At 43.1% G+C, this 27414-nt stretch overlaps 3 protein-coding genes across 9 annotated transcripts in view; 1 reads left to right on the top strand and 2 right to left on the bottom strand.

Annotated features, from left to right (window-relative positions):
• LOC110975001 (tetraspanin-18B-like) overlaps nt 1-5647 on the bottom strand; it is a 34417-nt gene extending 28770 nt beyond the window's left edge. The window contains exon 1 of one of the 2 annotated variants that reach the window (XM_022227033.2): nt 5390-5647. The gene's annotated coding sequence lies outside the window, so the exon portion shown is untranslated. The remainder of the gene's footprint in view (nt 1-5389) is intronic. The other variant, XM_022227028.2, reaches the window with a different exon arrangement.
• Nucleotides 5648-6035: 388 nt separating this feature from the next.
• On the top strand, nt 6036-10433 carry LOC110974993 (ER membrane protein complex subunit 10-like). Of its 2 annotated transcripts, none has more exons than XM_087130400.1 (7): nt 6036-6183; nt 6853-6946; nt 7693-7811; nt 8407-8511; nt 8673-8854; nt 9310-9406; nt 9820-10433. In XM_087130400.1, the coding sequence occupies exons 1-7, from the start codon at nt 6100-6102 to the stop codon at nt 9907-9909; spliced, it is 771 nt and encodes a 256-aa protein (XP_086986526.1). In that variant the 5' UTR covers nt 6036-6099; the 3' UTR covers nt 9910-10433. The 2 variants fall into 2 exon arrangements, with proteins under 2 accessions (XP_086986526.1, XP_022082704.2); XM_022227012.2 differs by having other exon boundaries at nt 6853-6949; nt 7696-7811.
• A 120-nt stretch (nt 10434-10553) lies between these two features.
• LOC110974992 (protein kinase C and casein kinase substrate in neurons protein 1-like) overlaps nt 10554-27414 on the bottom strand; it is a 28063-nt gene continuing 11202 nt past the window's right edge. For 3 of the 5 annotated variants that reach the window (XM_022227008.2, XM_087130398.1, XM_087130399.1), the window contains exons 6-12: nt 26951-27033; nt 26641-26761; nt 26012-26169; nt 24525-24620; nt 21939-21983; nt 17236-17330; nt 10554-16309 (exon numbers count right to left, since the gene is read on the bottom strand). In XM_022227008.2, coding sequence (XP_022082700.2) covers nt 16203-16309; nt 17236-17330; nt 21939-21983; nt 24525-24620; nt 26012-26169; nt 26641-26761; nt 26951-27033 — 705 coding nt within the window. In that variant the 3' untranslated portion in view covers nt 10554-16202. The remainder of the gene's footprint in view (nt 16310-17235; nt 17331-21938; nt 21984-24524; nt 24621-26011; nt 26170-26640; nt 26762-26950; nt 27034-27414) is intronic. The other 2 variants (XM_022227009.2, XM_022227010.2) reach the window with 2 other exon arrangements.

Raw genomic sequence — 27414 nt, 5'->3', positions numbered from 1 at the left:
GAGTTTTTTGGTTTGATGTATCACTCAGTTTGGCATCCTGATAAAAGTGGATACTCCATGGTGACAAATGCTGTGGGTTCCTATTAATTTACACTATGCAACATTATTCTGAAGGACTTTTTACTCCAAAGTGGCTCAGGCAACTTAAGACTCATTTTCACAGAGAGGGTCACATATTTTGTTGATGGGAACTACCTTACAAAAAAAAGTAACACAACATCCCCGGGTATCTACACCTACACGTAGGAGACACAGATCGCAATTAGCATTTATGTGAACATACATACACCGTACACATGTCCTGCAATGTATAGTGGATATTGCTGTAGCGAATGACGTCACTATTAATTACAAAAATGCACGGTCGGGGACGGCTTCACCATGCCATTCTGAACCACTCAGAAAAAGGATTACGAATCCAAATACATGTGCAATCAAAAAGTGTAACTCAATGCCCTGACCAAAGACGCAGGTGCTGCAATGCACGGTACCAAGCGGCATGCATGCTCTAAACAAAGACATTCATTAACTCTAAGACACTGTGAAAACTGAACCATTTTTTTTAAAATCCCTCAGTGTCCTAGTGCTCTCTGTTATCTTACAAAGCAGTGCAAGTAGCTGCACATTTGTGAAGGGTGATGAGGCAGTTGTATCACTGATAAGAAGTGTTCTCAAAATGATTATCGGGAAGCGACACTCTGAACGTCACGTACAGTAGCGAGGAACTATAACCCATGTGCAAGTACTTTCAGTTTTTGTTTTAAAACAATACATGTATTTCCCTTCTTAATTAGTCCTAACCCCCTAGGGTGTACATGTATGTAAAATCACATTGAAATCGGAGGATTTGGGACTGTCGGGGTGTGATTTTCCCTGGACGTCGTTTAACGGACATCCCCCCCCCCCGAATCCTGCAAAATCCTCCACTGATCAGGAAACCAATGGCACTCGATTTCAACAGTCACCAATCTCGATGAAAAATGAAGGGCGGTCTCTACCTTCCACAGTCCTTCAGATCAAGGTCACCCTAAAGTTCTGGGTGGATATTTTAATCTATTTGTCCCTGACGGAAAAACAAGGAGAAAAATTTCCAAGCAGACTTCTCAAAGTACCGGTACAATAATGACAACTGATACGGAATGGAGAAAGGATACAATATGAAAAAAAGGAAAACAAAATCCGAAAATACCATTTTTCCCCGGCCAACTTTCTCTTTACACAAAGTCATGTACGTGTACAGTTGGGTATATACACCATTACCAGCATGATATAGGGTACCAGTATTTACATACATACATGTACAGTATTACCGAGTACTTCACTTGCTCTTTCCAGAGCTGCATGAATCATCAGGTGAATTTCTTTTTTCCGCTGGAATGCAGGGCAAGCTATTCAGAGCTTCAGGAGCAAACAAAGCACGCACAAATACTTCACGACGACCTCTTGCTCCCTAAACAGGTAATGCAGAATGTACTGTACACGTACTACCAGGAAATGTGCACTGAACATGTACACATATGAAAACATGTACATGTATCTGGACAACGTACATGTGGGCTCACTTTGAACTATGTACAGTGAACAGGTGTTTGGGGTAACGGGTTTTATTTTGCATGCTTTCAAAGACCTGCACTCATCCATATTACAGTAAATGTGCCGGATTCAATCTGACAGTTTGCTTTTCCTTGGTCTTTCTGTATTCTGGGCATGGCATTCCATCCGACGTCCCGTTCTGGCTTTTGTTTTGAAGTAGAGTCAAAATTTGGACATGCACATGTTCAAAGTCTGTATGTGTACATGTACACACATGTACACGTACTAGAATTTGAAGAATATCAGGAGATCAAGGGCATTAACGGTCACCTCCGTACCCCAAACTATGACCAATGTCCTCTTCCACTCCTGCATTTGTGCAAAGTTGTTTATTTGAAGCTCGCAGAAGGCAGAAAATTTACAGCCCCTTAACTTGTGGTATGTTTGACATCTGTGAGCAAGTTCCCAGCTTGAGCAAACAGCAAACTCAAGACCCTGCCAAGCTATCAAGTAAATACACACAGGCAATGAAACACGAAAGTGATTTCGGCAGGGTAAGAAGGGCACTTCTCCTGCCTAACTTCCCCAGGGAGTTTCATACTAGTAAACACATTCCACCTTGCAGAGTTATAAGCAAGGTGATTGAATCTGCAACTTGTTTCCTTTTCCTTGGCAAGCCAGAGGCTATTCTATGGTCTCTTTTTTGTCAGCGAGGTCCAAGTTGGAAGGGGAAAAAAGGGTGCTCCCATAATGTGCTTCCTTTCATGTCTCGGGTTTGAGCCCCATACACTGCACCGTATATGTACATATACATGTTTGTATAAAACGCTCGGGGCTCTCCTCTGAAATCTAACACAATGGTCCCCCCAAATATTTTTTTCTCTACGCTTACCTGATCTCTGTTCACTGTACAATAAATTTTCTGGTCAATAAAAATAGTACAGTATTAGGGATTACTTGCTGCATGTGCACCATTCCCTGCTCTGAAAGATGTCAAACTGTCACCAGTAAATTGCTTTTTTTCAATTGTTTTATTCATATTTTGAATATAAATCTATGAAGTAGCAGCCTTGAATAGGGTCTGCTCTGGTAACACCACAATCGTGTTTCTCCTAAGAGCGGCTGCTAGAACTACGGCGGCGCTCTGTACAAAAGTAAAAGAACAGTTCACAAAAATGCAGCTACATGTAGGAGGTAAAATCGAAAACCAACCAAAAGGTGATATTTCTGCAAACTTTGCCCACCCGGACAAGTTGTAGGCAAAGTGAGAGTGGTCTATACAAGGAAGTTGTGCTGTTGTTTCGATTCAGTGGCCAAAACGAACAAAGGCCTGCTCCGAAATCTACATGCACGACCCATTAAAACTATTCTTTAATTGGGCTTTCCTGCAACGTGAAACACAGTACATGCGTGTACTGTACCCGATATGTTATTTCCTCCAGCTCAACCCTATCTAACAGTTCCACTTTCCAGTGAAGTAAAGAAAAAAACACACACGCGTACACGCACACAGCCGTGCACTCTCCGCGCTGCACTATTTGGCTTAGGGTTCTCCGGCAACCTGGCGGGCAGCCGTTGCCGTTTAGATTTCCCAAAGGAAATGCCAAGCTGGGCAGACGTTTGCGACACTGCCTGCAGAGCAGGACTGCAAAATGATGCCTGCCGACCGGCTAAAATGATACCAGAGCAGCCCTCAATCATGTCACACACGTCGCTGCCAAACCACACCGGTACATTTACATGTCATGCATCATGTAGCAGGTGCCCTGATGCAGAATCAGGCACAGATCCAGAGGAGGGTAGGGGGGTAAAATTTAATAATTACCACAGGTACATGAATGTGTATAAAGGTCCGTAAGTACATGTACATTGGTAGCAATCTAAGGCATCAGATATCATGCATCCACCTGTCCAAAACAATCGAACCCCCGCCCCCCCCAAAAAAAACTGACAGGGCTGTCCCCCCCCCAAAAAGAATTCCTGGCTCCCCCTCTCCCAAACGCCCCCCCTCCCAGCACAAGAGCCTGTCTACAATGACAACCAAAGACAACTGCTTTTTTTCCCAACCTTTACTGTCTGACAGGCCATACAGACCAGCACATACAGTAAACGTTGAAATGCTTTTAAAATACTGAAAGGTACAGACCTGTGGATTTGGACAAGAATCAACAGTACACATGTCTATCTCTATGGAAACCAAAGCCTCGGTCTTACAATGCCTCGATTGAGTTAATTGTTTTCCCTTATTTTCATGAACGTTTCAAGTTCGGCTAACCTCCATTTTACTATTAACCCTTAAACCCTCGTCAAAGCCTTTTTAACACATTTAGAAACCTTACTAAAAATCTTGGTAGGGCCTACATCTTTCCACACACTTTCACGAGGCAGCAAGCCTTAAATGCCAAAATAACAGCAGCGGGGCCCTTCCTTCCTAAATCCTGCAAAGTCCTCTAAAAACCTTGTGGTGAATTCTGAAGGACTACTTAAAAACTTTCTCATTACACAACCATCAGTGCCCTATGGCAAGTGCTGAAAATGCTATAAAATTAACCCCAAACCCTCCTCAATCCTTCAAATTCCTCCAGGTGGTTTTCAGAAGATTTTGGAGGATTCAGGCTGCATGGCAAAACGGCATTGCTGATTGCAAAGGACGCATTGCCTCAAGGTTGTGGGTTAGACCTTATGGTATGCTCGGCCATGCATAAATTCATGCCCACATTAAGTGAAATCCTCCACACTGCTCCAGGATGCCATTCGCACTGCCTCAACATGAGAGGAATTGCTGAAGAGTTTTGGAGGACTGAGGCCGTATCCACTTTTTTCATGGTGGCTGTTGGCCGATTAGGAGGGATTGAGGGTGTATCCTAGCCAAAAAGGCTTAGGTGGTTAGGGTTAAGGTTTAATTTTTTGTTTCATTTTTAGGCCATGTTGACATTGTCATAATACTTTACTTAACCATGGAAAAAACATAAATATCTTGGCAGAAATATCCTGGCCGAGTGTTGCTTCAATAGGAGCTGATCAGCGACTATTTATCAAGATCAAAAGAAGACCGACACCCTATCACAGATTTGTGGACTTGAGTTTTGACTTTGAGACCTGTAAGTTATGTGGTCCAACGAATTTACCACAATCAATGGAAAAAAGAATGTTGCATCCTGCCTCCACTTTTTTCATCACATTGGCCTACTACACCAACACAGGCCAATGTATCTCAAAGTTTCTTCCTCCATGGCTCAACAAAGGTCAATCGTCCCAGAAATGCTGAAGAGTCGTGAGTCTAGGACTGAGAAAAGATTAATTCCAATTTTGTTGTGAAGTTTTCTTAACTTGAAGTCATGGAAGTAGGCCATCTGGTCTCCCTACATATGCTAAACTTTGTACTTCTTTTGTACACAGACGCTGAAGTGGAATCAAGATGCAACATTCCTTCCTATGCTATATAATCTTATTTCATGTATGCAACACAGAAACCTGACCCTGAGGCAATTCTCCAATTCTCGATGTTGATTTCGCGTCGTGCATCTGATTTTGATCATGGCAAACTTAACATATTAATGACAAGCGCTTATTTTGAGGAAGGAAATCTGTTGCGACGTGTTGCTCGTCTCTCTAGTCACACAATTTCGCAATGTAACGGCAGGGGTCAAATGGAAGTTCATTTACGTAGGCGTACCGTAGGCTCTGCTTCGAGAACTTGTCAAAATCAGAGAGCGACGCCGAATATTCCCATCAATTAGACCCTCTCCGGCTTGAACTAAATTCCCACACAACAATACAGTCATGGCAGTGGCAGATTTGAACAATCACTTGATCGAGCCGACCACAAAAATCCCGTGAAAATCCATCAACTTACCTGCCAAAACTCAGGTGAATTTAATCGGAACACCGACCTCGCAAGTCACCGACAAGTGGAACTGTGAAATTCAAAATTCCTGCGATAAGGTCCCTTGTATTTTAACTGGCACAAGAACGACGAATATTCGCGGGCCGGGCGTGGCAAATTCTCTCGGAGCTCGTTGCGTTAGCTAGCTGCTGACGAAATTGAGGGAAAAAAACGAGTCATCGATCGACGCGAGGCACGACAACGAATTCACTGACGAAGGAAATTCCGCGCGAATGGCTTCCTACAAGGGCGCCACAGCCGTCAAAAAATCGATAATTTATTATCGACAATGGATCTTTTATTCGATAGTGATGAATATTCATACTTTCACTTCCCCAAACTGGCACATTTCATTTTAACAGAAAGGGGGTCGCATTTTGTGTTATTCGCTCGTCCGGTTTATATTTAAAAAAGCGAACTATGTGTCATAGCAAGAATTTTTCACGCAACAAATTCACTCAGATTAAAGAAGAATCGTGGAAGTATTTTTGATATGGTTATTGAGGCTTGATGATTGCATATGAATTTTATGAGGTTTTATTTCCCAAACTAGACTATTTGTAAAAAAGGAAATCCCAATCAACCTGCCGGCCATGCCCCGCATCACCGTACCGAACTCGACAGCGCGCGGCCGGCGACTCACGATTACCCCCTCAAGCGGCAGATATATTACAGTTAAAATGGCAGCACTCACTTTGAGAGATGTGCTGTCATTTTCCTGTGCCTTTTTTGCGTGTTTTCATGTGATTAGCGGATCTAGGAAGGTATTGTGGTATTCTGGTTGAAACATCTGTTGTTAGTGGTTTGGTTGGTTGCTTAGAACAAGTGAACAGAATAGCCTTTTACTTTTTCTCTCAAAAGTTTTCTCGGGGCCGGCATGGACGGGGTTCACAATCACATCTGAATCTACATGTATTTAGGCCTACATCATGTAGCCCAGGTTATACGCTGTCCTCATTTACACTATGACTGACGTCCAGGGTATGAATTCCTCCTGCCACAGCGAAAGTTATTTTACGCCAGCCGTAGGCACATTTTAGTGATTTCAACAGAATAGAGACGGATATTTCAAAAGAGCCACCACAGCCATGACAGCCCTACTTAGTACTTGTGGGGCTAGGGCCCAGAGAGAGGACTTTATACCCTGGACTTTAGTTGCAATGCAATGTAGACGACGTGTAGTGGGCTAACGTCAGGCCTAACATTGAACATGTCTATATATGGTCTATGTCAAATGTGCATGTACTTGAATAGATGAACTTGAAGTTCATGTTTTATACTAGTTTTATTTCTTTAGCCCTGTATTTTAATTGGTCGGAAGTTCTTCAAATTAATGTTTTTGCAGTCGACCTCATGTGATAACTGTATATGCCTAAGTAATTTTGGGGGAATTCTTAATCCTTCAACCATGTCAACTTGCACTCATGTTTCAGGGAGACCAGAGACATGAGAGACCAGCAGATGATGAATTCTCGGGTTCAGCGTACTCCACTGACAACACCTTGCTTATTGAGCACTCATTTGAACTTGGTGAGAAAAAATGAAACAATAATTTCAAACAGAGCATGAAAATTGAAATTCTCACATCCATGTAGAATAATAGGGCTGTGCCGAATATCCGAATGGAAATTTCATGAAAAAGGAGGCCGAAGTTTCTTTTGTTTTAAATGAGGAAAATTGCTCTACGGAGGCTTGTTTCAAGCAGATTCAAATGAAAAGCGACAGAAATCTTACAATGTCTCAAAAAGTAAAAAATCTAAAAGGGATAAATATTTTCATCTGGGCTTTTTTTATTCATCTCTTAAATCTTGCTAAATCGCTGGAGATACTCCTAGACATGAGAAGCTATAGGCCGAATTTACAATTGTGTACGTTTGCATCAGATTTTGTATGTACAATCATCACTGATCTGCCAAATGCTCATATATATGATCGAATTGAAGGTCGAATATTCGAACAGTGAATTATTTGAATAGACTCGGCCCTAATAGAAGTTATGAATAGCTGATGCCTTGGAGGCTGTTCTTTGTTACTGTAATTTAGTTACAGCGAATACACAAAGGCTTTAGTGATACAAAGCCCTACCCTCCAACTTCACCTTAAAGCAGCCACTTAAATGTATAGTCCAGATTTTAAGTTTAGAAAAATATTCAGTTTTCAGTGACTTCTTCAATTTCTCTTTGCAGTGTACTGAAATGTTCAGGAATTTTATTTGATGTACATGTATGTATTGTGTACTTTTCCTCAGTGTGTGGCTAATTTCCTTAACTTTCCAGGGTTGAACACCAAGTTCACCAACAGGGGTACACTCAATTTCCGATCTTTGAAGGCAGGCTCAGGAAGCTTCAATCAAGCCACTGCACTGACGGCAGGGGAGAAACGGAAACTCAGGGTACTGATCATCTGAAGACTTGATGTCAACCCCCAACCACCCCACCCCCCCCTCAAAAAAAAGAGGACAAAAAATCTGGAACTTTGAAAGTTTGTACAGGGCGGGCTGTACGACAGTGTTGTAAACCAAATCATTTTTTTTAATGACGGGTTTTGCCCTTCCTCCGACGTATATGTATGACACTGAGTACACTCAGTGTTTGTCCGAGAGCGTGCAAAAAAATTCACAAGCTATACTCAGATGGTACTCAAACCAACGACCTCCTGCTTCTTGGTACAAGACGTCTTAACCACTTGACCACTGAGCTTGCCGGGGTCAGCAGGTTCCACACTCTGCAACGAGATGGACTTTATGTCGAGGAGATGTTAATTTTTTCATATTTCTACAAGTCAAATCGCATTTCCTTTTTTTTTATCCAAGTCAAGTTTCCACCAAAATACCACATCAAATTGCATTTCCTTTTTTTTTATCCAAGTCAAGTTTCCACCAAAATACCACACAACCAGCCTCTGGATGTTGGCTGTTTGGTTCTGTCTTATAAGCAACCCAAGCTCCACCAGATTCATTTGTCATTTTATGCCATGATCGTACACAGGAGGTCGCCAAGACTGACGGACTCTACAGAATACGCGTGGCCACCAAGATGGGCAGCCCGTCCGACAGCGAAGAGGTCCATTATGTGTCGTCATTTACAAAAGCGGTGAGAAGCTCTAATCAAATCTTTGCTCTGGATGCTCACAGAAACTTATTTTGGGTCGATAGTGAGGGTTCAGGGAATCCTAACCTTTCATCACTGGAAAATTCTACCCAAAAATGGATTATAGAGTTTCGTTTTTCCTGTTGGTTTTACACTGTTTGTAGTGCGCACTCGTGGAGTCGCGCCTTTCGGATCACATCACCATTCACGCCGACCAATCAGGGAACGTCATGGGCGTCCACGTCCTCCCTCTACGGGGGTCATGTGACCAGATAGAGGTCGAGTCGTCAGCACTGAATTACTTCAACACGACAGTGTCGCTCGAAGTCACAGTCCCAGCACCGATGTATGTACGCATTTACTCAACGCCCCGACGTCCAACACTTCTATGTCCAACACTCTTACGTCCAACACCCTTATGTCCAACACCCCGACGTCCAACACCCCGACGTCCAACACCCCGACATCCAACACCCCGACGTCCAACCCCCTCTCTCCATTCTCCCCAAAATACCTGTCTTTTTTACTCTAACCTTCCAGTGCAGTTCTGTTAACATTCCAAGTCGAATCAACAAGTAGAAAATGCATAAAAGGGTCATTTAGCAGTTACCTTGAAAGTTTGAGCTCATGTGGAGAAAATCCCGTGTTTGCATTCTACTTGTAAAGCAGGATAATATAAGCAAGACAGTGTGAACAGTCCAACACTGTACAGTAGGTTCAGTGTGAGGTCGTCAGAGCTTGAACAAACCATAGCAGTGATCTCAAAGACAGAATCTTTTTTTTTTTTTTTTGACTCTACAGGCCAGAGACCCAAGCTTACATTCAGAAGCTGGAAGAAGAGAAAGCACAGAAAGCCAAGGGCAACTCTGGCGACAATCGCTCCTTCCTGGCCAAATATGTAAGTCACGGGGCCCGATCCTCTCCGTAGCAAGTCCATTGCCCGGGTTCCACAAGCCAACCAAAGCTCAAAATGGCCGCCCACCGGAGAGGCTGTGTCTCCACTGACTACGGCTTGGGCTGTTTGCCACTGATGATCTGCTGTGACAAGCCACAGCTGTAGACAAATTAATCTGTCTGTCCAGCCACATGGAATTCTCAGTGATTGGTACCTTGTTCATCCTCCTTAGTTCGCCAAAGCAGAAAATCAGTGGCAGATTCTTTGCGCTGTACTTTTCAAGGGGTTTGTTCCTCAGTCCTGCCGAATTCTCCAAAACCCCCAACCCAATCGATGGAATTTGAACGATTGGGGAGGCTCATGATTACATCACTAATGCAATGAAATTGATGAATTTCCTCTCCGTTTCATTTCAGTGGATGTACATAGCAGTGGCAGTGGTGATTGTCATGGTGACCAGCGGCCAACAGGATGCAGGGGGGCGGGGCGGTGGGGGAGGGAGTTAATAACAGACTCCTTGCCAGCCCTGTGCTGCGGCCATCTTGGTCTGGTACCCTAAAAGTCCCAGTGGCAGTCTTTCTATATGGCCTGTTATATCCGGGCACCAGCTTGCTGGGCTTGTCCATGAAACCTCTGTATGTTTGATCAGTACGCTTCCCGTGTTTGCAGGAATTGAAGCCAACATTAGCAAAAGGGTCAAGGCTGATATTTGAACGTCAATTTTTTAAAGTGATTATTTAAGCCTGTTTAAGATTAAGTTTTGAATAAACATGGAGTGATTACATTTTTACTATTATTGAAAGATTTGACAAGAGCCAACAACTCCCCTTGTTGATTACACGTGGATGTTACACACCAAATATATACATATTAAAGAGAAATGGAACAAATTTCTGGTAGATAAACAAATAAGCATGATCAAGTTCAGTGGATGTTATCAAAGCACTCAGAATTATTAAACAATTATTAAAATACCACGTGAAATAGATGTCAAGTACTTCTGAATAAAACACTCCTAGTATAAAGTGAATTGAGACTAGTGATAGTTTGGGGGTTTTTGTGTTGAGTTGGAGTTGGGGTCGGGCTGGAAATGGGCAGGTTTGTTTTTTGGGGGCCAGAAAGCACTGTGACGGACAAGCATCCCAACTGCTAGTTTTCTCTATAAACCTTTGGTTTACTTTATTATCAGATAATCACACCAGGCTGTATTTGCACCTGTATTTATATATAATTATAGAGAAAAACTAGTCATACATGTATGTAGCAATTTATATACATTATTAATCTCAAAATTGTCTCCACAGCCAAAAGGAACAAGGAAGGGAATGCATAGCCTACAGGATTGGGCAATTAAGCGGGGTATTGGCGAACTGGCAGGCAGAGGAAGGGCAAATGTCGGATCGATTGGAAATAAGGACAAATCCCGTACAGTTCCACAAAAAATGACGAGATTAACCCTTGAAGTTTCACAATCATTTGAAAGGCTGCAAATCAGATGAGATTGAGGTGGGATGTACCATATAACTCTTCCACAGCCCCCCCCCCGAATTCTGCTTTTCATATCCGACCAACATTGCCTCCGTTAAATGCATTTGTGACAAAACTAACCGTACATTAAAGAGCACCTCTAAGGGAAACATGTTTTCTCTGCTTTTATCTGTTCAAATCAATATGGAAGCATCCAAATCGAACGCAGTGTCATTTGTCTTCGGAGCTCAACTATAACAAGCTAAAAAGGGCTTTTTTCTGTTCATGCCAAGATGCGAATTCTGAATGTAGATTGCGTTGTTTGGAGAAAACAAGGAGAACTCTCGCACTGAGTTCATAGTGGATAAACCCTTGTGCATTTCAGACAATGGCTTCGTGCTTATTCACATAGAAGTGCTCTTTAAAATTGGTACTTTTTTACTTCAACCATGCTGCCCCTCAGATGTTTGGGACCTCTTTCATTATCTAAATATCACCCAGCAAAATTAATTTGGGACGTAACGAACACAAGACTTAAAACCCGATGTTGACCCAACATACGTAGAAGTAAAACTTGTAAACACAAACAACCAGGAACATGAAGTTTAACATCCCGTTTCATGACTTTTCTAATGGAAAAGCAACTGCCAATTGACTATTATGATTTTACATAAATGCATTAAAATAATCACCCAAATAAATATTCATCAAGCAGTGATACAGTGAACATTTTAACCTGTTAAATTCTGGTTACAATTCTCCTGGTGTGAAACGACATGAATAATAATATGCATAATACGAATAATTTGAATAATTTAAATAATTAACAGGTGTAGTATATGATAGAATTGCAAGGATCAACCTTGGTATCTCAGCGATAATACTTTGGAAAAGAAAACAAAAGCTTCAACGAGGGGAAATCTTAATGTTGCTGAAAGTTTCCAATGTGTGATGATGTAGCTCTCGAGCGTGAAATTGTCAGCTGGGTGATAGAACATAACCGCTTTTTTAAAACAGTACCAGATCTCTGTTTTGTCGGACGGAGAGGAACATCTCCCTGAATATGCAGCAGTCTGGTACCTGTGTATGGCACCTGTGTATGGCACCTGTGTATGGCACCTGTGTATGGCACCTGTGTATGGTACCTGTGTATGGTACCTGTGTATGGCACCAGTGTATGGTACCTGTGTATGGCACCTGTGTATGGCACCTGTGTATGGCACCTGTGTATGGTACCTGTGTATGGTACCTGTGTATGGCACCAGTGTATGGTACCTGTGTATGGCACCTGTGTATGGTACCTGTGTATGGCACCTGTGTATGGCACCTGTGTATGGTACCTGTGTATGGTACCTGTGTATGGCACCAGTGTATGGTACCTGTGTATGGCACCTGTGTATGGCACCTGTGTATGGTACCTGTGTATGGTACCTGTGTATGGCACCTGTGTATGGCACCTGTGTATGGCACCTGTGTATGGCACTCGAGACCACATATGCACTGTTACTCTTTCTGCCCAGCCAATTCTCCCTATTGGATGCATCTCTATTACAAGTACATGGATGGAATTGGATCAAGTTTTGCTTGAAAGCCTTACCCTGAAAAACAAATTCCGTGCGTACTTCATCTGCTCATAAATTTTGGCAATTTACAGCACTCTTCTGCTTGCAAGATTCAAACACATGTCCGTACAAATTTGTTTGTTTTCGTCACTCCAATTTCTTAATCTGTTTCATAATATCATACCAATACCATCCAGTGATCAGATACAAAATATGTATATTATGTACATTACAAGCCCCCAGTACATCGGTAAATTTACATTGCAAATTTTGCAAACTATTAAAGTAACAAGAACCGAAACAAAAAAAGTCCTTCATAACTAGACAAATACATGTGATCTCAGTCACGACATTTATCAAATTAATCTACAAAAATAATTAGTGTGACTATCAATTTTTTGCATACTGCAGTAACAGGGATTTATATGTGCCATTATTGACAACTTGTCGGCTTCTTTGCCATTTACCATCGTGTGCCGTGCATGGAATAGCATTTGTGCTGAGATCTGCCAAAAACCCTCTTACACAGTGAGCTTTGTCATTTTGGTGCATGCCAACGTCAATTGATCGGGACACTGTCCTGCTTTCAAAACTGTTTCATTTGTGATTCTGGACAACCTAGATTGCTGTTGTAGACAACCGAAAATCGTCAATGTAATACATCTAAAAACAAAAAGTGTGTCATATTAAAGTTTTCTCAGATCACATCACACGTATCAAAGTGACAACAATTCTAGCACAGATTCAGCTCTTTACCATGCCAATACAGAGCTTTATAAGCGGCCAAGAGAGGACTGATGCAAGTTTAGGGCCTCCTTATTTGATCGCCACGTCATCAAACTACAGCAAAACAGCCAACGCTTGGAGTTTGTTTTACATTGACCCAGAGCTCCCCAAATCCCTCCGAGTCCCACAAGTTCTGAAGGATCTCGCAGGGCTGAGGAGGGAAGAGCCACAACGTATCCACTCAGCACTTGAACAAGAAATGGCACATTTTTACGCTGCATTGATATCCTTTTGGCAGGGTCACGTACGTAAGCAGAATCACGCACTTGACGCGGGCCACACTGAGCATGTGCAACCAACTTTGATTGAAATGTACAGTGTCAGTATGTGCCAGGCATTCAGTTGATTGAGATGGTCCCAACCAACAAGTCTCCTCACTTCTGCTGAGGGGTACGCAGTGGCATTCCCCCACCCCACCCCCCAAAAAAGGAATGATTCTATAAAAGGGGAAGAACCCAGGATTTTGTTTTTGCAACATCCACGTATCTCTAACATGTCTAACAGAACTGCCTTGTCGGCCAGAGATCAAAGATTTGACTTATGCAAGAACTGCCGTCATCAGAAGTCCGACTACAGCTAAGCCACAGAGAATTCTCACTATCTGCCTGCATTGGCTTGTTCCACAAAAAAATTAACAAAACAATGGAATACAAAAAGGCTGGAATAACCCGATTGATATCATGCTCCGTTCTAGGGCCAGCTTCCAAACTGCACTGTGCAGAGAGAGTTATTTCTCCAGGAAGAAAAGAGAATTACTGGCCAGAGAAGTGACGTGAAACAGTTGGTTATAGGCTGTTGGCCGTTTGTTGTTTTTGCCTCTGAGCTCTCTTTATTCAGATTAGTAATTTTAGCCCAATAAATTTTTCAACCCAATGCCATATTTTGATCTCAGTGATTATTATTTGTTAGGTGCCCTTTCTTGCCTTACTTTTCGATTGATTTTTGGAGACATACGCCTTTCGGCGACAGTTTGTTTTTACACTTTTATGTTCTCCTGGGCGGCCCGCTGAGTCTTGTGTTTGTCATGTTGTATGTGGAATTGCCCAAATAAATAATATTATTAGTACAGCTGAAGCAACTGCAACCAAAAAAGGTCTCCAACTAGGCCTGGTTTTGCTGAACTGCTCAGCCACCAACTGTTTCTGTTTTTTTTTTTAAATCAGTGAGTAGAAAAACATCAGCGGAAAACAATTCAAAAGCAATACACTGTGTCTCCAAACTTTTCTTGATGAAAATCTGTTTAGCATAGCCATGTTGCACATTCCACAGCTCACTCAAACTGGCCCCAAACCCTCACAACCATTTTTTTTTCACCCACAATTCCTTCTTTGGACGCGGATATCTTGCCCCTCTTCAACTTTCAAAAAACCACTCCTTTAACGTGTTTTGCCTACTTACAAAAATATCTCATCTGCCAAAAACGTCACAAACGGAAAATATGCAGTTCTATCCATTCAACAAATTTACAAAAAATATCTTACATTGACGGTAAGCTGGCAATGAGGAAAGATGTATATTTTCACAAAGTGATAGGAATGGTCCAGCTTCTTTCTAAAAGTGCATTACCTAATTCTTTTTTAATTAAAGCTCTTATCGCAACCACGAACGAGGATTAATGACAAAAAAGAAAATAGGAACAAAACTAAAATGGTTAATTGAAATGACAGAGCAAAAATCAACTAAGAAATCCCAGCTGATACCTACCTTATTGCTTGACATCTGTAATACAGCTGATCAGCAGAAAGCAATGAGTGGATCAGCTAGAAAATGCTGGTGGATCCACCATTTGTTGATTTCTTTCAGTCCTGCTTAACTGATAGCTATACCATTAGGACTGCTTGACACATCTGATACAACCGATCAGCTACATCAGAAGATAGCAAGTGGATCAGCTACAAAATGCTGGTGGATCCACCATTTGTTGATTTCTTTCAGTCCTGCTTAACTGATAGCTATACCATGAGGACTGCTTGACACATCTGATACAACTGATCAGCTACATCTGAAGACAGCAAGTGGATCAGCTACAAAACTGCAGTGTGCTCGTGGATCCACAAAATGCCGAATTTACTCTCTTAACTCACTGACAGGAAAGATATTGCTAAAAAAAACTTGATGTGACCTGACAAATCTAAGTCTTTAAACAAAGACCTTCATTCAGTTGTCTCTTTTTAAATGATGTGGAAATAACTTCTTTGGATCAAAAGCTTTTGAAAATTGCTGAAAGGAAAAGTGAACTCAAAGGACATGATTTTGTAAAACTCTACGATCAATTCTCAATTTTTCCACAAGGTCTCGTGGATGCACCAAACAGATGATACTGATACCCATGCTTAAAGTGGATGCCCAAACGTTCAACGAAAGAGAAGCCTAATGTCACCTTGAATATATACATGTCAGAAAAGACATCAAACCACAGTTGCCATCTTCAAACAATGAGTACGTGGCTTTGATTCTTTTCATGTACCAAACAAGTTGATCAGTGTGGAAAAAATCTCCCGCAGTAACTACAAATCAGAGGTAACGTAGCTACAGCTATTTTTTTACTGGCCTTGTGGTGAATCCACTTGTCTTTAACTGATCCACACAGTGTATCAGTTGATCCACAGGACATGAAAAACGATACATGCATCGCTGATATCTCTGAGGTTGGCAAAGAATAATATTCTCACAAGCAAACTTAGGATCCAACTAGAGCTGGAGACTAACTCTGGACTTGACTTGCACCCAACTAGTGAGGAATTGGTGGACTATCTCATGGTGTGGATAGTCCACCAATTTACACTCAACTGATAGTTTAGTTGATATACTAAAATGGATCAACAGACAGTGTGGATGTGAACCACTCACAGAGAATCTCTGGAGAAGAATCTAGTTTTCTAATTCAAATTTGCCATGTCAGTGGATCTGCATGTCACAGAAATGGAATCCACTGGAGGAAATGGAAGAGTTGTTGACAGTAACAGATTTGCTGATCAGCGAACTTAGATGACCTCCGCGTAGTTGCTCGGATACAACCCCTCTCGCCCATTGAAACGCCCCCTACACCAGCCTTGCTCATCCTCATCATCCAGCTTGATTAGTATGTCACCTGGAAACACGAATACATGAATAAATTAGTATAATTACAGTAATATACTCACTATTTTGATGCGTTGCACAGTCTGGAAGTGCATGATGGTACTTCAAATCTGGTACATCTTTTTCATCTTTAACCACTTCACGCCGGGCCCATTTATCCATGTTGATCCTGCTGAGCCAGGTGACTTTTCATTTTTTTTTTCAAAATTCTTTAAAAATTCATAACTTCCTTTTCTGGACGTTTACACCCACACGAAGGACTCTCTGGTGGCTACTCTAATCTGACAGACAACATCAATTGACACCAAAGTATTTCAGCCAGGCCTGCTGCCTTGTAAAAGGAGCCCAGGTAGTGCCGTGTTTGTAATTTTCTATTGTTCCCGAAACTGGCACAGTGCGCTGCTGATGTCTTTTCAATCGGGGCCAGATTGGCATGCAGTGGTATTGCATCACCCATCCCTGGAGTGCTGGAGCGCTTTTGTCCCCGGTGGTAATCCGCTCACACTGGATGCCACAAACAGTGGTATAATCTTTCAAAACAATGACAGATTTCCTCCGCTACTGACAACTGAAAAAATGTTGGCAATTCCCAGCAGCTCAGTCTTTTGTTCCGAGTACAGTCTTTTGTTACAAGGCCCAGCTCTTTTGTCCGATTTCGGTTGATGCATTATAACCTTTATCGGCCACTTATAGTCCAGATGTTACGTTCAGGAAAATATTCAGTTTTCAGTGACTTCTTTAATTTCTGAGGTCCAATTTCTGAATTTCTTTTGTCCTAATTCGAGCTCCCCAGCATCGTGTATAAAGCCCATGTGCCCGAAACTGGGTACCCCAGCGGGAAGTGCTTAACCATTTTTAAAGTCTTGAATTTGCATGACGGGTGCCAGCCAAGAACTGCTGGGCAGTGATTGGTCGATACCGGCCACCTCAACTTACCCACTTCAAAAGACAGCTCGTCGTCCTCTAGACCCTCGTACTTGTACAACGCCCTCACCGGCACACCCTCTTCCTGGGATTCTTGCGACATCTGTCTGCTTGTCAGCGACAAAGGAATCAAAGATCAGGGATGAAGCAAGAGCAACCACACAGCGCTCGATGTTCTCGCTATTTCTACACTTTTTTGGGCCATGAAGTAAATGTTTTCAGCGCTTGGCAAAATTTTACACAGGATTCCCGCAGAAATCAGAAAAAAAAAAAATCTTTGACTTTCCTTGGATTTTTCAGGACCAAAACCAATTTTAATGACATTTAATATTTGCCAAAGAAAAGTTGTTTGGTATTATAAACTGGAAGGCTGCCACAGCCGCCACTCCAGACTGACGAGGACAGCACCAGTAAATTAATTAAATTAATCACGGTTCCGTTATCGCATCAAAGTGGCCTATCATTAAGAAAAAAAACCCTTGCATAATAATGACTTTTTTTCCCCTGGGACAGCGGCATTCAAGGACATCTTATTTTTCCCCCAATTTTCCATGACGTTTGCATGACTATCCAAGACAACTTTTTTTCTCGAAGAGGATTCTTCAAGATTTTCCCTGACCGTGGGAACCCTGCTTGCACTGCACAGCCACACAGACTACGGGCAATTCACAACAGTGCGCCTCAGAGCGTTTGCAACGTGTTGACCAGTCACAGTGCACGAAGTCTGTCGACCCTTTCCATGTACGGGTTGACACATTTTTGATTGGCTAACGCATTGAACTCTTGGTGGCTCACTACTGTGAAATGCCCGTATTGGGCCAAGGCCTTTTTTCCTTTTAAAATCGTAATTTTGCTTCACCAGCCCCACCCCAAACATAAATTGTTCAAGCCAAAACACTGCTTTGCAGACTTCCAGCACAGCACATCTACCTCAACTCAGTTCTGGAGGCAAGAAAGCGTTGCGTTTGCACAAAAACTACCTTTGCTAAAAGCAGTGAAAATTGACACAGAATGTGATGCCCTGATCAGTACGAATCTCTCAAAGCAACCCGTCCAAACCTTTCATGAAATACTGATAGAAGAGTGCAATGAAGCTCAAGCTTTGACCCTAGCCACACCCCTCAGCCACACCCCTGGCCACACCCCCTTTGTCACACCCTCACCCCCACCCCCTTGGCCACACCCCATAGAATTCATACTTGGGCTCCCAGATTATGCCAACCTTACCAACCAATCCATCCCTCAACCTATCAGCAAACTTCAATTAATTCCTTTTTATCTGTAATTTTTCCAAAGTCACTTTTCTTCTTCTTCTTATCTATCAATTTAATTCATCTTAAGCAGTTTTTTTGGGGGAGGGGGGGTTGCACATTTTTTAACGGAACGCTAGCCCTATCTAAGACTATCACTGAGCACGTCAACAGTGTACATGTAAATGCTCCCCCTGAAGTGCAACAGCTCTATTCTTCAATCTTCAATTGACACGAGGGAAAGACAGCATTTGGTGACCAATCCAAGCAAGGGATGGCCATACATGAACATTCATAAGGATCTCCAGTAATGTCTGGTGCCTCACGCTGACTACATGTACACGTATGTACCATCGGGAGGGCACTGCCACTACTGCGGTCCTAGAGTGCGACCCCATCCCTGCCCATGCTCGGACCGGTCCAAACGTACATGTACTACACGCTATGGAAAAATGCAAATCACTGAAAAGGTAAAGTCACAAAGGCATGCACTAAACAAAACAAACAGCGTCGACACCTGTCGTGTCAATTCTACTAAGGATCATCACAGGACAGCGATCAGCAACTGCATTGACAGAAACGTGCAGTATGCTGTGTCACTGTCATTCGTGTACCAATGTAAAACAAAAAATTATAAAACAGAAACCCACACGTAGTAACTTGTAAGTATGACTAACTACTCTACTTCTCTCCATATATACAGAACAAGTTATATACTAATTTAAAAAAAAAAGAGTCAAACTAAAATCTGCGACCATGTAACACCTTCATAATATTGGCGTAGATCATTAAAATATCAGCTACAACATACTTGGAGATGAATTTGACCTACGTGTATGGTGTTGTTGGCATGCATGAAGACCAGAGAGATTTCCATAAATCACGGTTAACAAAGCAGAGATCACAGGTAAAACACAAATCTCGCAGACAAGTTTAAGGACAGGACAGAAGGAAAGAAAAAACGTGCTTCAACCAAAAAAAAATGGAAATCCTGAAATCAAGAAACTAACTGTACATTTGAGGAACAATATTAAAATAAAATTTTCTACGATGAATCTTTTTCCTGTCTGTAAAGCAGTCCTTCAAATATCAACGTATCAATTTTCAAAAGTCTACAATGTAACTTCTAGAAGTGGTAATACATGTTGGTTACGCACTTCTGTTTGGTTCAAAGTTACTTCCATCTTTTTGACAGGGCCCTCAATGCAAGCTAAGAAAACCAATGAGTTTATTACTGTGCGAGGTGAGGCACTACACATGTAGTTCTGCTAGAGCATTTCTGGAGCCCATGTAAACCGCAAATTTGGGCACAAATATGGGAGAGCCTGCACCAGTCATTGAGTACTTTATCTCTTGAGAAATTAACTGTGGACCTCAGTGACATGATGCCACCTAGGGTATGCCGTCTGGTGGATGTTTCCCCCAGCTCTGGGGCCAATTTCATAGAGCTGCTCAAGCACAAAATTTGTTGAAGCACAAAAAAAACATTCATTTAAAAAAAAGGTTACCAGCTCAAAATCTAGGTGATTGCCATGCTAACCAAAAGACAGGTGAGTACCATTCCAAACCAATATAAATCACATGGACTTTGACTGGTAACCTGATTTGTCAAGCAAGGTTTTTTCATACTTTTGTGCTTAAGCAGCTCCATGAAATTGGCCTCTGGCCCGCTGGGGTTGCACCACAAGAAGTTGTTTATTTGCATACTCAAACATGCGCCTATCATCACCTGGAAGGACACATCCTCAGACATGAATCATGCGCATATCCAGAGTGCAAAGGTCACCAACTAGCCTTCTGCTCAAGCTGCTAATATTATCTCTGCTGTCGTTTGGAGAAAAGAGAAGGGAGATGCATATACACACGGATCAGGGCACACACCAAAATGCTGTAAATTACCAAGCCTCTGGTGGGTATCCTACATGTACAAAGTACCGGAAAGCGTCTGGAAACGAGACTAGGACACCCCTCCCCTTCATACTCTTACATGTATGGACTGGTCAACAATGGAATATCAGGGTTACCTTGACAGTGTCTGAATTTCAAGCGAAGTAAAAAAAAAAAAATTACAGTGTGCCCCATTCAAACTACACACTCTAGAAACAAAAAATCCCATTAGCTCTGTGCATGAGCAAAGAGGGCGCTGTGCAACTATCAATGAGACACTTCACTCGTAGGCATACATGTATTTTTAAAGGTACCAGCGTGCAAGAGGCACTGGCGTCCAGTTGTACCTAATTAATCTACATTATTTCTCCTATTTAGCCACTGATCAATGACAAAGGTGCCAGAGTGCAAAGCCTACGACCTTCCCGGTGCTACGCACTACAAGAGCCTACTTAGTGACAAGAGGAAACAGTATCATTTAGTCTTGTTAGTTAACAGCCAACAGAACACCCGGTAACTGTGAGTTCCTCATCTCAACAAGCGAGTGCAATCCAGAGAATGGGTTGTTTTTTTTCTGAGAAGCAAAATGTTTGCATACTTTCACTGGATTCAGCATTTTACTAATAGACAAAGCAGAATTAAAACAAAAGATAAGTAATACTGGCGTTTCACAATAGTGCACCTCCAAAAGTTTGCAGTGCGTTGGCCAATCGCCTTGCCAGAAATCTGTCAACCCAGTGCGCGTTTGGAAAGGGTCAAGAGATTTCGCGTGTTCTGATTGGCCAACGCGCTGCAAACTCTTGGAGGCGCTCTATTGTGAATCGCCCAAATTGGCTGCTTGAAATACATGGACGTGTAAACTTGCTAGGCTTGAAACAATAGCCAATCTGGAAGCCAGGTTGCTTGGTGAAAACCAAGAGCTCACAGCTAAACATCAAACCATGAAACTTCAGTCAGGGTTATTCACAACTGTGCACAAGCTGTGTCCAATGTTACGACTGTGGCGAGAAACAACACGTGCGCCTACGAAAAGTCACTGGCTAGCGGCTGCTGCCACTTCCCACAGATGCGTGCTACCCCAAGCCACAGCCAGATAATTTGGACACGGCTTCACCAGCTACGATAAACAAAAATTGTGGTGAAATGTGTTGTTATTGCTGTGATCTGACAACATAGCACGGTGCAGCCTTCTGCCTACTACCACTGGACCTCGAGGGACCTCAAGGTGCGACGGGGTACGCAATAAGTCAATTTACACGCTGACCAAAACTAGCAGAGAACCATTTGCAAGACATAAGCAAATGCACAAAATATCAGGTGGTGCCCTGCTTTTCCTGAGCAGACATTTTCCCTGCTTAGCACATTTCTGGATGCAGGTCGTTGACCTTGAGTCAAAGTGTAGGTCTGCGTGGCATGGGCATTGTCTACACAGTGCGGCACAACTGAAGGAGATCGGTGTTATCAGTAAGCGGAATCAGAGAGGGCTAGGGTTAACCTGCGTGAGTACACTCCAGCTACCGGACAACCAGCCATGAGTGAGCTACACCCCACACCAGGCATGCATTACTGGCCACTTACCCGTCGTTATCATTATCATCGTACTGGGTGTACCCGGGATAGTTACTGGTGGTGGCAGCAAATGGTGGGGACAGAAGGTTGGAGAGATAAAAAAAAGAAAAACATACCCAGAGGGAGGAACCAGAAGTTAATAATGGTCAGAGAATCAGACAGTAATCCTGTGAAATAGGGTGCCTGCCCACATGGTGAGGTGACAGACTGGTGGAAAGACAAGTGGACATACTCAGAGGAGGAGACAGTGTGACATTATGTACATATATACAAAGACATGCACATTTCACAGATGTGGAACAAAACGTGTACCCAAGGTTGTGAAATGTACATAATGTACATGTACATGTAAAACACACATGCACATGTCTGCAGTCACAGCCATTTAACCTCTTCGCGCCGGGAAGCGGTAAGAGCCGCCCGTAAAAATTGAGATCCCTCGGCCCGCTTTTCAGCTATTATTCTCAGCCCACGCTCGAGCAAACACGGTGAAAGAAGGCAGACCCTGGCTCTTGTATATAGGGTGATTGGCCTTTGTGTGTTGCCAAGAAATGTAAAGGCCGAATTTACATCATAATCACCAGCTTCACAATAGTCCCCACTTTGAAAAGAGGCAACAGGAATGTGGAAGGGTGAGTAGAGTCACATGCCACCCAGCTATCAGCGTTTTCACTGTGTAAATCAAAGCATGCAGAGCACACAGGGCCACAAACCGAGAATTTGGGGTTTGGCAGGTGGCCTTTGTGGCCGAGCGAGGCTGGAATTCTCGGAGTCGGCTTTCAGAAAAAAGTCCCAGCGTCAAGGGGTTAAACATATTTGGTCATACATAGTGTACATGTATACAGGCATTTATCTTCAAGCAGGACTTGAATCCTCAGTTCTGATTGGTCGATCCACGACAATAGCGTGACCACGCAGTCACACAGTCGCAACCAGCGTACTGCACTGTTTTAACTGTGCATAGTGCACTTTTTTACACTTATGCAAAACAAGCAGCTGTAGAATAGACCTTTCCACTAATAAATTCATAATTATGCACGCATGCGCACAAATGCCCTTAGCGGCAAGGGCCATTGAAAATGTACAGGGGTGCGATTTGGATCATTTTCTCTCAGGTTTTCTGGCTCTGCTCAGTTTTTTCCTCAGAAAATCCCGTCAAATCGTTTTCGCTTTTAGTTTCTAATCTAAGCGGGATTTTGAGTGCTCTGTAAAAACGACTTTACAATCATGATTCTTTTGCTGTGGGCACGAGATTAAGCGGGAAAAACAACACACTTGAGCCGGGCCGCGTGACCTCAACTGAGCCAAAGTGTCCTTCCACGATGATCATGTCTGGTATTCTTATACTGCATGGTACTATTTTGCAGGTACGGCGCATGTATAAAAACTGACAAGACTAGCACAGAAATCAGGCACAAATATCAACAGAGGGCAAAAGGGAAAATGACTCACTTGGGGCAAGCAAAACACACCTAAACAATAAAGCATCACTCGAGAGTACACGATACTGATATGCATGTCAATGCACTTTTAGGAGGCCACATTTCAAAGAAAAGCCAGAGAGGAACTGTTGCACAGCGTGGTGGGCGCCTGCCGGCCAAACAGCGTAACAGGCACCAAGTTTGGGCTTCTTCCCACAATTCTTTGCTGCTTCATAATTTTACACAGCTCTGGGGGAAAAGTTTCTTCTCGGGCATAATCATCACGGACACAAAAGCAAAACTGCCATTTGGGGCGGAGGTTGAATATTTTCCTCCTGTAGAGGCGGACACACCACAAATCCACTTGGAAACTATTCCAATGTGTCACGTTTTAATACACCATTCACCTGTTAAAATACACTAACCAAGTGAGACACATTAGGGGTGCACACCACTCAGTTAATGAACAAACAAGCGGATCAATATTTCCAGAAAGTTTCATGACATGGGGAAAAGGGATGAAATACATGTAGAAATACTTGTTTGCCTGAATATTTTGGCATTTTGATAGGTCCCTTAACAAGTCTTATTTCTGGAGCTTTCGTTTACATTGTTGAAACATACCATCCAACACTTAAAACACACACGCATAGACACTTCTCAGATTAGTCAAAACACACAAAACATGTATAATGTAACTGTAGGCATGTGAGCTTCCGGATCGCTGTGCACCTGTTAGATATAAGTGCTTTCTAACAACAAAAGTCCTGTCAGAGACGTCCATTTGAAGTTTCAGGTATCTGTGGTACAGCACATGTAATTGCTAACAACTCTGGCATCTACATGTACAGTTTCTACTGTTACACCCAGTACAAGAAAAAAAAAGGAAAAAGAAAAAAATTTTCACGAAAACAAAAGCTTTTTCGGCCAGTGACCGAAACAGCTAAAGATTGCACACATAGATTCCTAACAGCAACGTTTGTTATCAAACTGTGTATCTGTGTACAGATACACCTGTGCACCTACACTGCACATCACCATGTCCTAGCTTACGACAGATTTGTTTTTTTAGAACAGGGAAAACTGCCTTCTAGGACATGCGACAAGGCGCACCAGTCACTGAGCATGCAACAAAACACCCACGACTGCCGGAGGAATTGTGTGCCAAATGTACCTGGTGAACGGCGAAGAGGGCTCGGAAACGTCGCTGTGGTGTGGCCATTTGAAGGCAGTGGAGCTCATGGATGGACTGGGGGTACTATAACTACCACTAGGGGGACGAAGGGGGGACCCATGAAGGGGTACAGAAATTGGGGGATGAAGTCACCGAGGGGAATGGAATTAGAGGTCAATATTGGGCATATTTAAGCAAGGGTCATGCGATCAGTGGCGGGGGGAAGTCGTTCAGGGTATTTGGTCAAAAAGTGAGGCATTTGTTGGAAATATGCATCGGTGTAGTTTTTCAAAATACAGGCAGGGCAAGCGTTGGTTGGAAAAGGGGCGGAGAAGGAGAAAGTGGATTTCAAAGGGGTACATGTACACAATTTAGTGTAGGGTGGGGGCGGAAACACAAAAGGCAGATAATTTGAGCAATCGGAAAAATGCACAGAGCAGGCGGAGGGCATTGGAGTCCACGGGAAAATTTGGCAAACGTTGAGAGAAGCAGAGAGAGAGAGAGAGAAAGAAGGAGGAGTTGGTTAACGAGGAACTTGCTGACACCTTAAATTTTCCAGGCGTCGGAACAGGGGTGAATTCAACACGGTTTGCTTGCCGGCCCTTTGCAGAGACATCAAAGAACAAATTGCAATATTGGCAAATGAGACAACAAAAGACGGAAGAGCTTGAGCAAGGTTTCAAGGACAGGCGGCACCAGAGAAGAATAGAACCAGTCAACAAAGGGATTGAATCTCAGCGCTCAGAGGAAGTTCAGAAGAGGACACTTCAAGGCAGCAAGAGGCAAAGGATAAATAAGTTTCAGGATTTCCGTCGCAACAAGGGTTACGGGTGCCTCTGCAAGTTTCAGGTTTTCAAATAACTTGGCCCAAGAAAAATGTTCACATTCAAAATCTGTGATTACCGAGTGTATTTATGGTCTGTCTGGATGCAAGAAAAGAATATGCACGTGGATGTATTCAACAGATATTGAAATGCAGCCCGTACCTACTACAAATGCAATGATTACGTTTTTATAAAATCTTGGCGCCAAATTGGTCAAAGATCTGGGTTTACATTGTGCTGATTTTGCAAGCAATGGGTTTAGTCATGATTTAATGAAACGAGTAGATTGCCAGGGGCACTTTGGTAGAATTTCTTGGGTAACAGTTTATTTGCAGGCCTATCACAAAACAGCCTTGTTACTCCATAAACAATTTTTATTCTTCCCATACAAAAGCAGTTGGGGACTTCACATCAAAACAAGACTGAGTCCATTTTGACGTCTTAGATTCAACTGATGGGTTTACACCATGACCTTGGAGTAACAGGGAGTAACATATATCAAAAGAAACTGGCCTAGATGACAAAACTCTATGATACAGCTCACGCTGGTCAGAGCAGTATGGATAAAATGGAGGAAGTCAAGGAAAGAAGATATATCATGCACCCGAGTATTTTTCCTTGACGGAAAGACGGGATGGTTAGAGTAAAAGGAAAACCACCTACCGCTCAGCGCTCAGCAGAGGGTCATTATATTCGGTGTTGTAGTCGTTATCGATGGACCGGACTGTCTTGACTGTGATGCTGCCGTCCCCACCTCCGCTCACCGAGTTCTTCATTGTCGCCCGCTTGCTGCCGATGGCGTGGAGTTCCTCCTTGTACTCCTGCAGTGAAGGGAGGGGGTAAGTGCGACTGAAAATCAGGGGCAACTCACGAGCGAGCAAGGATTTCCTCGTGAAGAATCGAATGAAAGAATCTGAACGAACGTAGCAAATGTGTCATGAAGGGGAGGAGGGGGTGGGGAGGGGATAGGGGTAGGGGTGGCTGAATTCACTGTACCTCAGAGTCTGGCCAATTCATGGGTGGGGGAAGGGATAGGGGAGGGAGTGGGGAAGGGGGTGGGGAGGGAGTGGGGCAGGGAGTGGGGCAGGGAGTGGGGCTGGGAGTGGGGGAGGCTGGATGCACTGTACCACAAAGTCTTGCCAGTTCATGGGTGGGGGAGGGATAAGGGAGGGATTGGGGAGAGGGTGGGGAGGGAGTGGGGCAGGGAGTGGGGCTGGGAGTGGGGCAGGGAGTGGGGCTGGGAGTGGGGCTGGGAGTGGGGCTGGGAGTGGGGGAGGCTGGATGCACTGTACCTCAAAGTCTGGCCAGTTCATGGCCATACCCGTGCCATGGTTGGCTTTCCACCACTTCAGGTCCTTCTCAGCATCGGCATTTTCTATTGTCTTGCTGAAGTCCGTGTAAATCTGTGCAAAACTGAAAGAACAAAACAAAATCCCCACCTCTGGATAATCCCATTATCCTCTATGACCACATCGCCACAATCGGAAATAATTTGCAACATTTAATTTTGGCATCGGTGTACATTCCGCCTTATTTGTAGACCGTCCTCTATTGGTCAGGAGTGTGGAGTGTACATGTACCTCTGACCCCTCGGACCTTTACCTGGGACAGTTGGACAGGTCCAGGACCTTGTGCATGTCCTTCAATGTCTGCTTGAAGAATTCGATCCTCTTCTTTTCAAATACCTGCCAGACGAATCCAAACCAAACAACGCCGCGCTTAGGGAAAGGTGCTCAGAAGTGTGATGAAAAGGGGAAAAAAAAAAGCCTTCAAAAAAAAAAATTATAGTGATCAAAATTTGTGCTCCTCATATCTGTAAAAATGAAACTGAGAAATGAACAGCGTAAAGCGCCTCTCATGACCACCCTTTGTGCGATCAAATAGCACGCAAGAATTTGGACACTATTTTACGCCAATCTTAGGCGCTGGGGCCAATACCACAGAGCTTTATCATGGGGCAGCCATCGTGTTTGTTTACCACTGAAAGCAATGTAAGCAAATGAGGCTAGAAGAAAAAAATAGTCTGTTCGCTTTTATCAACATGCAAACTTGTATTACTTTTTGAC

The sequence above is a fragment of the Acanthaster planci genome, linkage group LG20, assembly GCF_054643075.1.
Source record: "Acanthaster planci isolate LZ-2023a linkage group LG20, COTS_SCS, whole genome shotgun sequence".
In the NCBI taxonomy this organism is placed as follows: Eukaryota; Metazoa; Echinodermata; class Asteroidea; order Valvatida; family Acanthasteridae; genus Acanthaster; species Acanthaster planci.
Note: the sequence above shows the minus strand (reverse complement) of the source record. Positions and strands in the feature narration are given on the sequence as shown.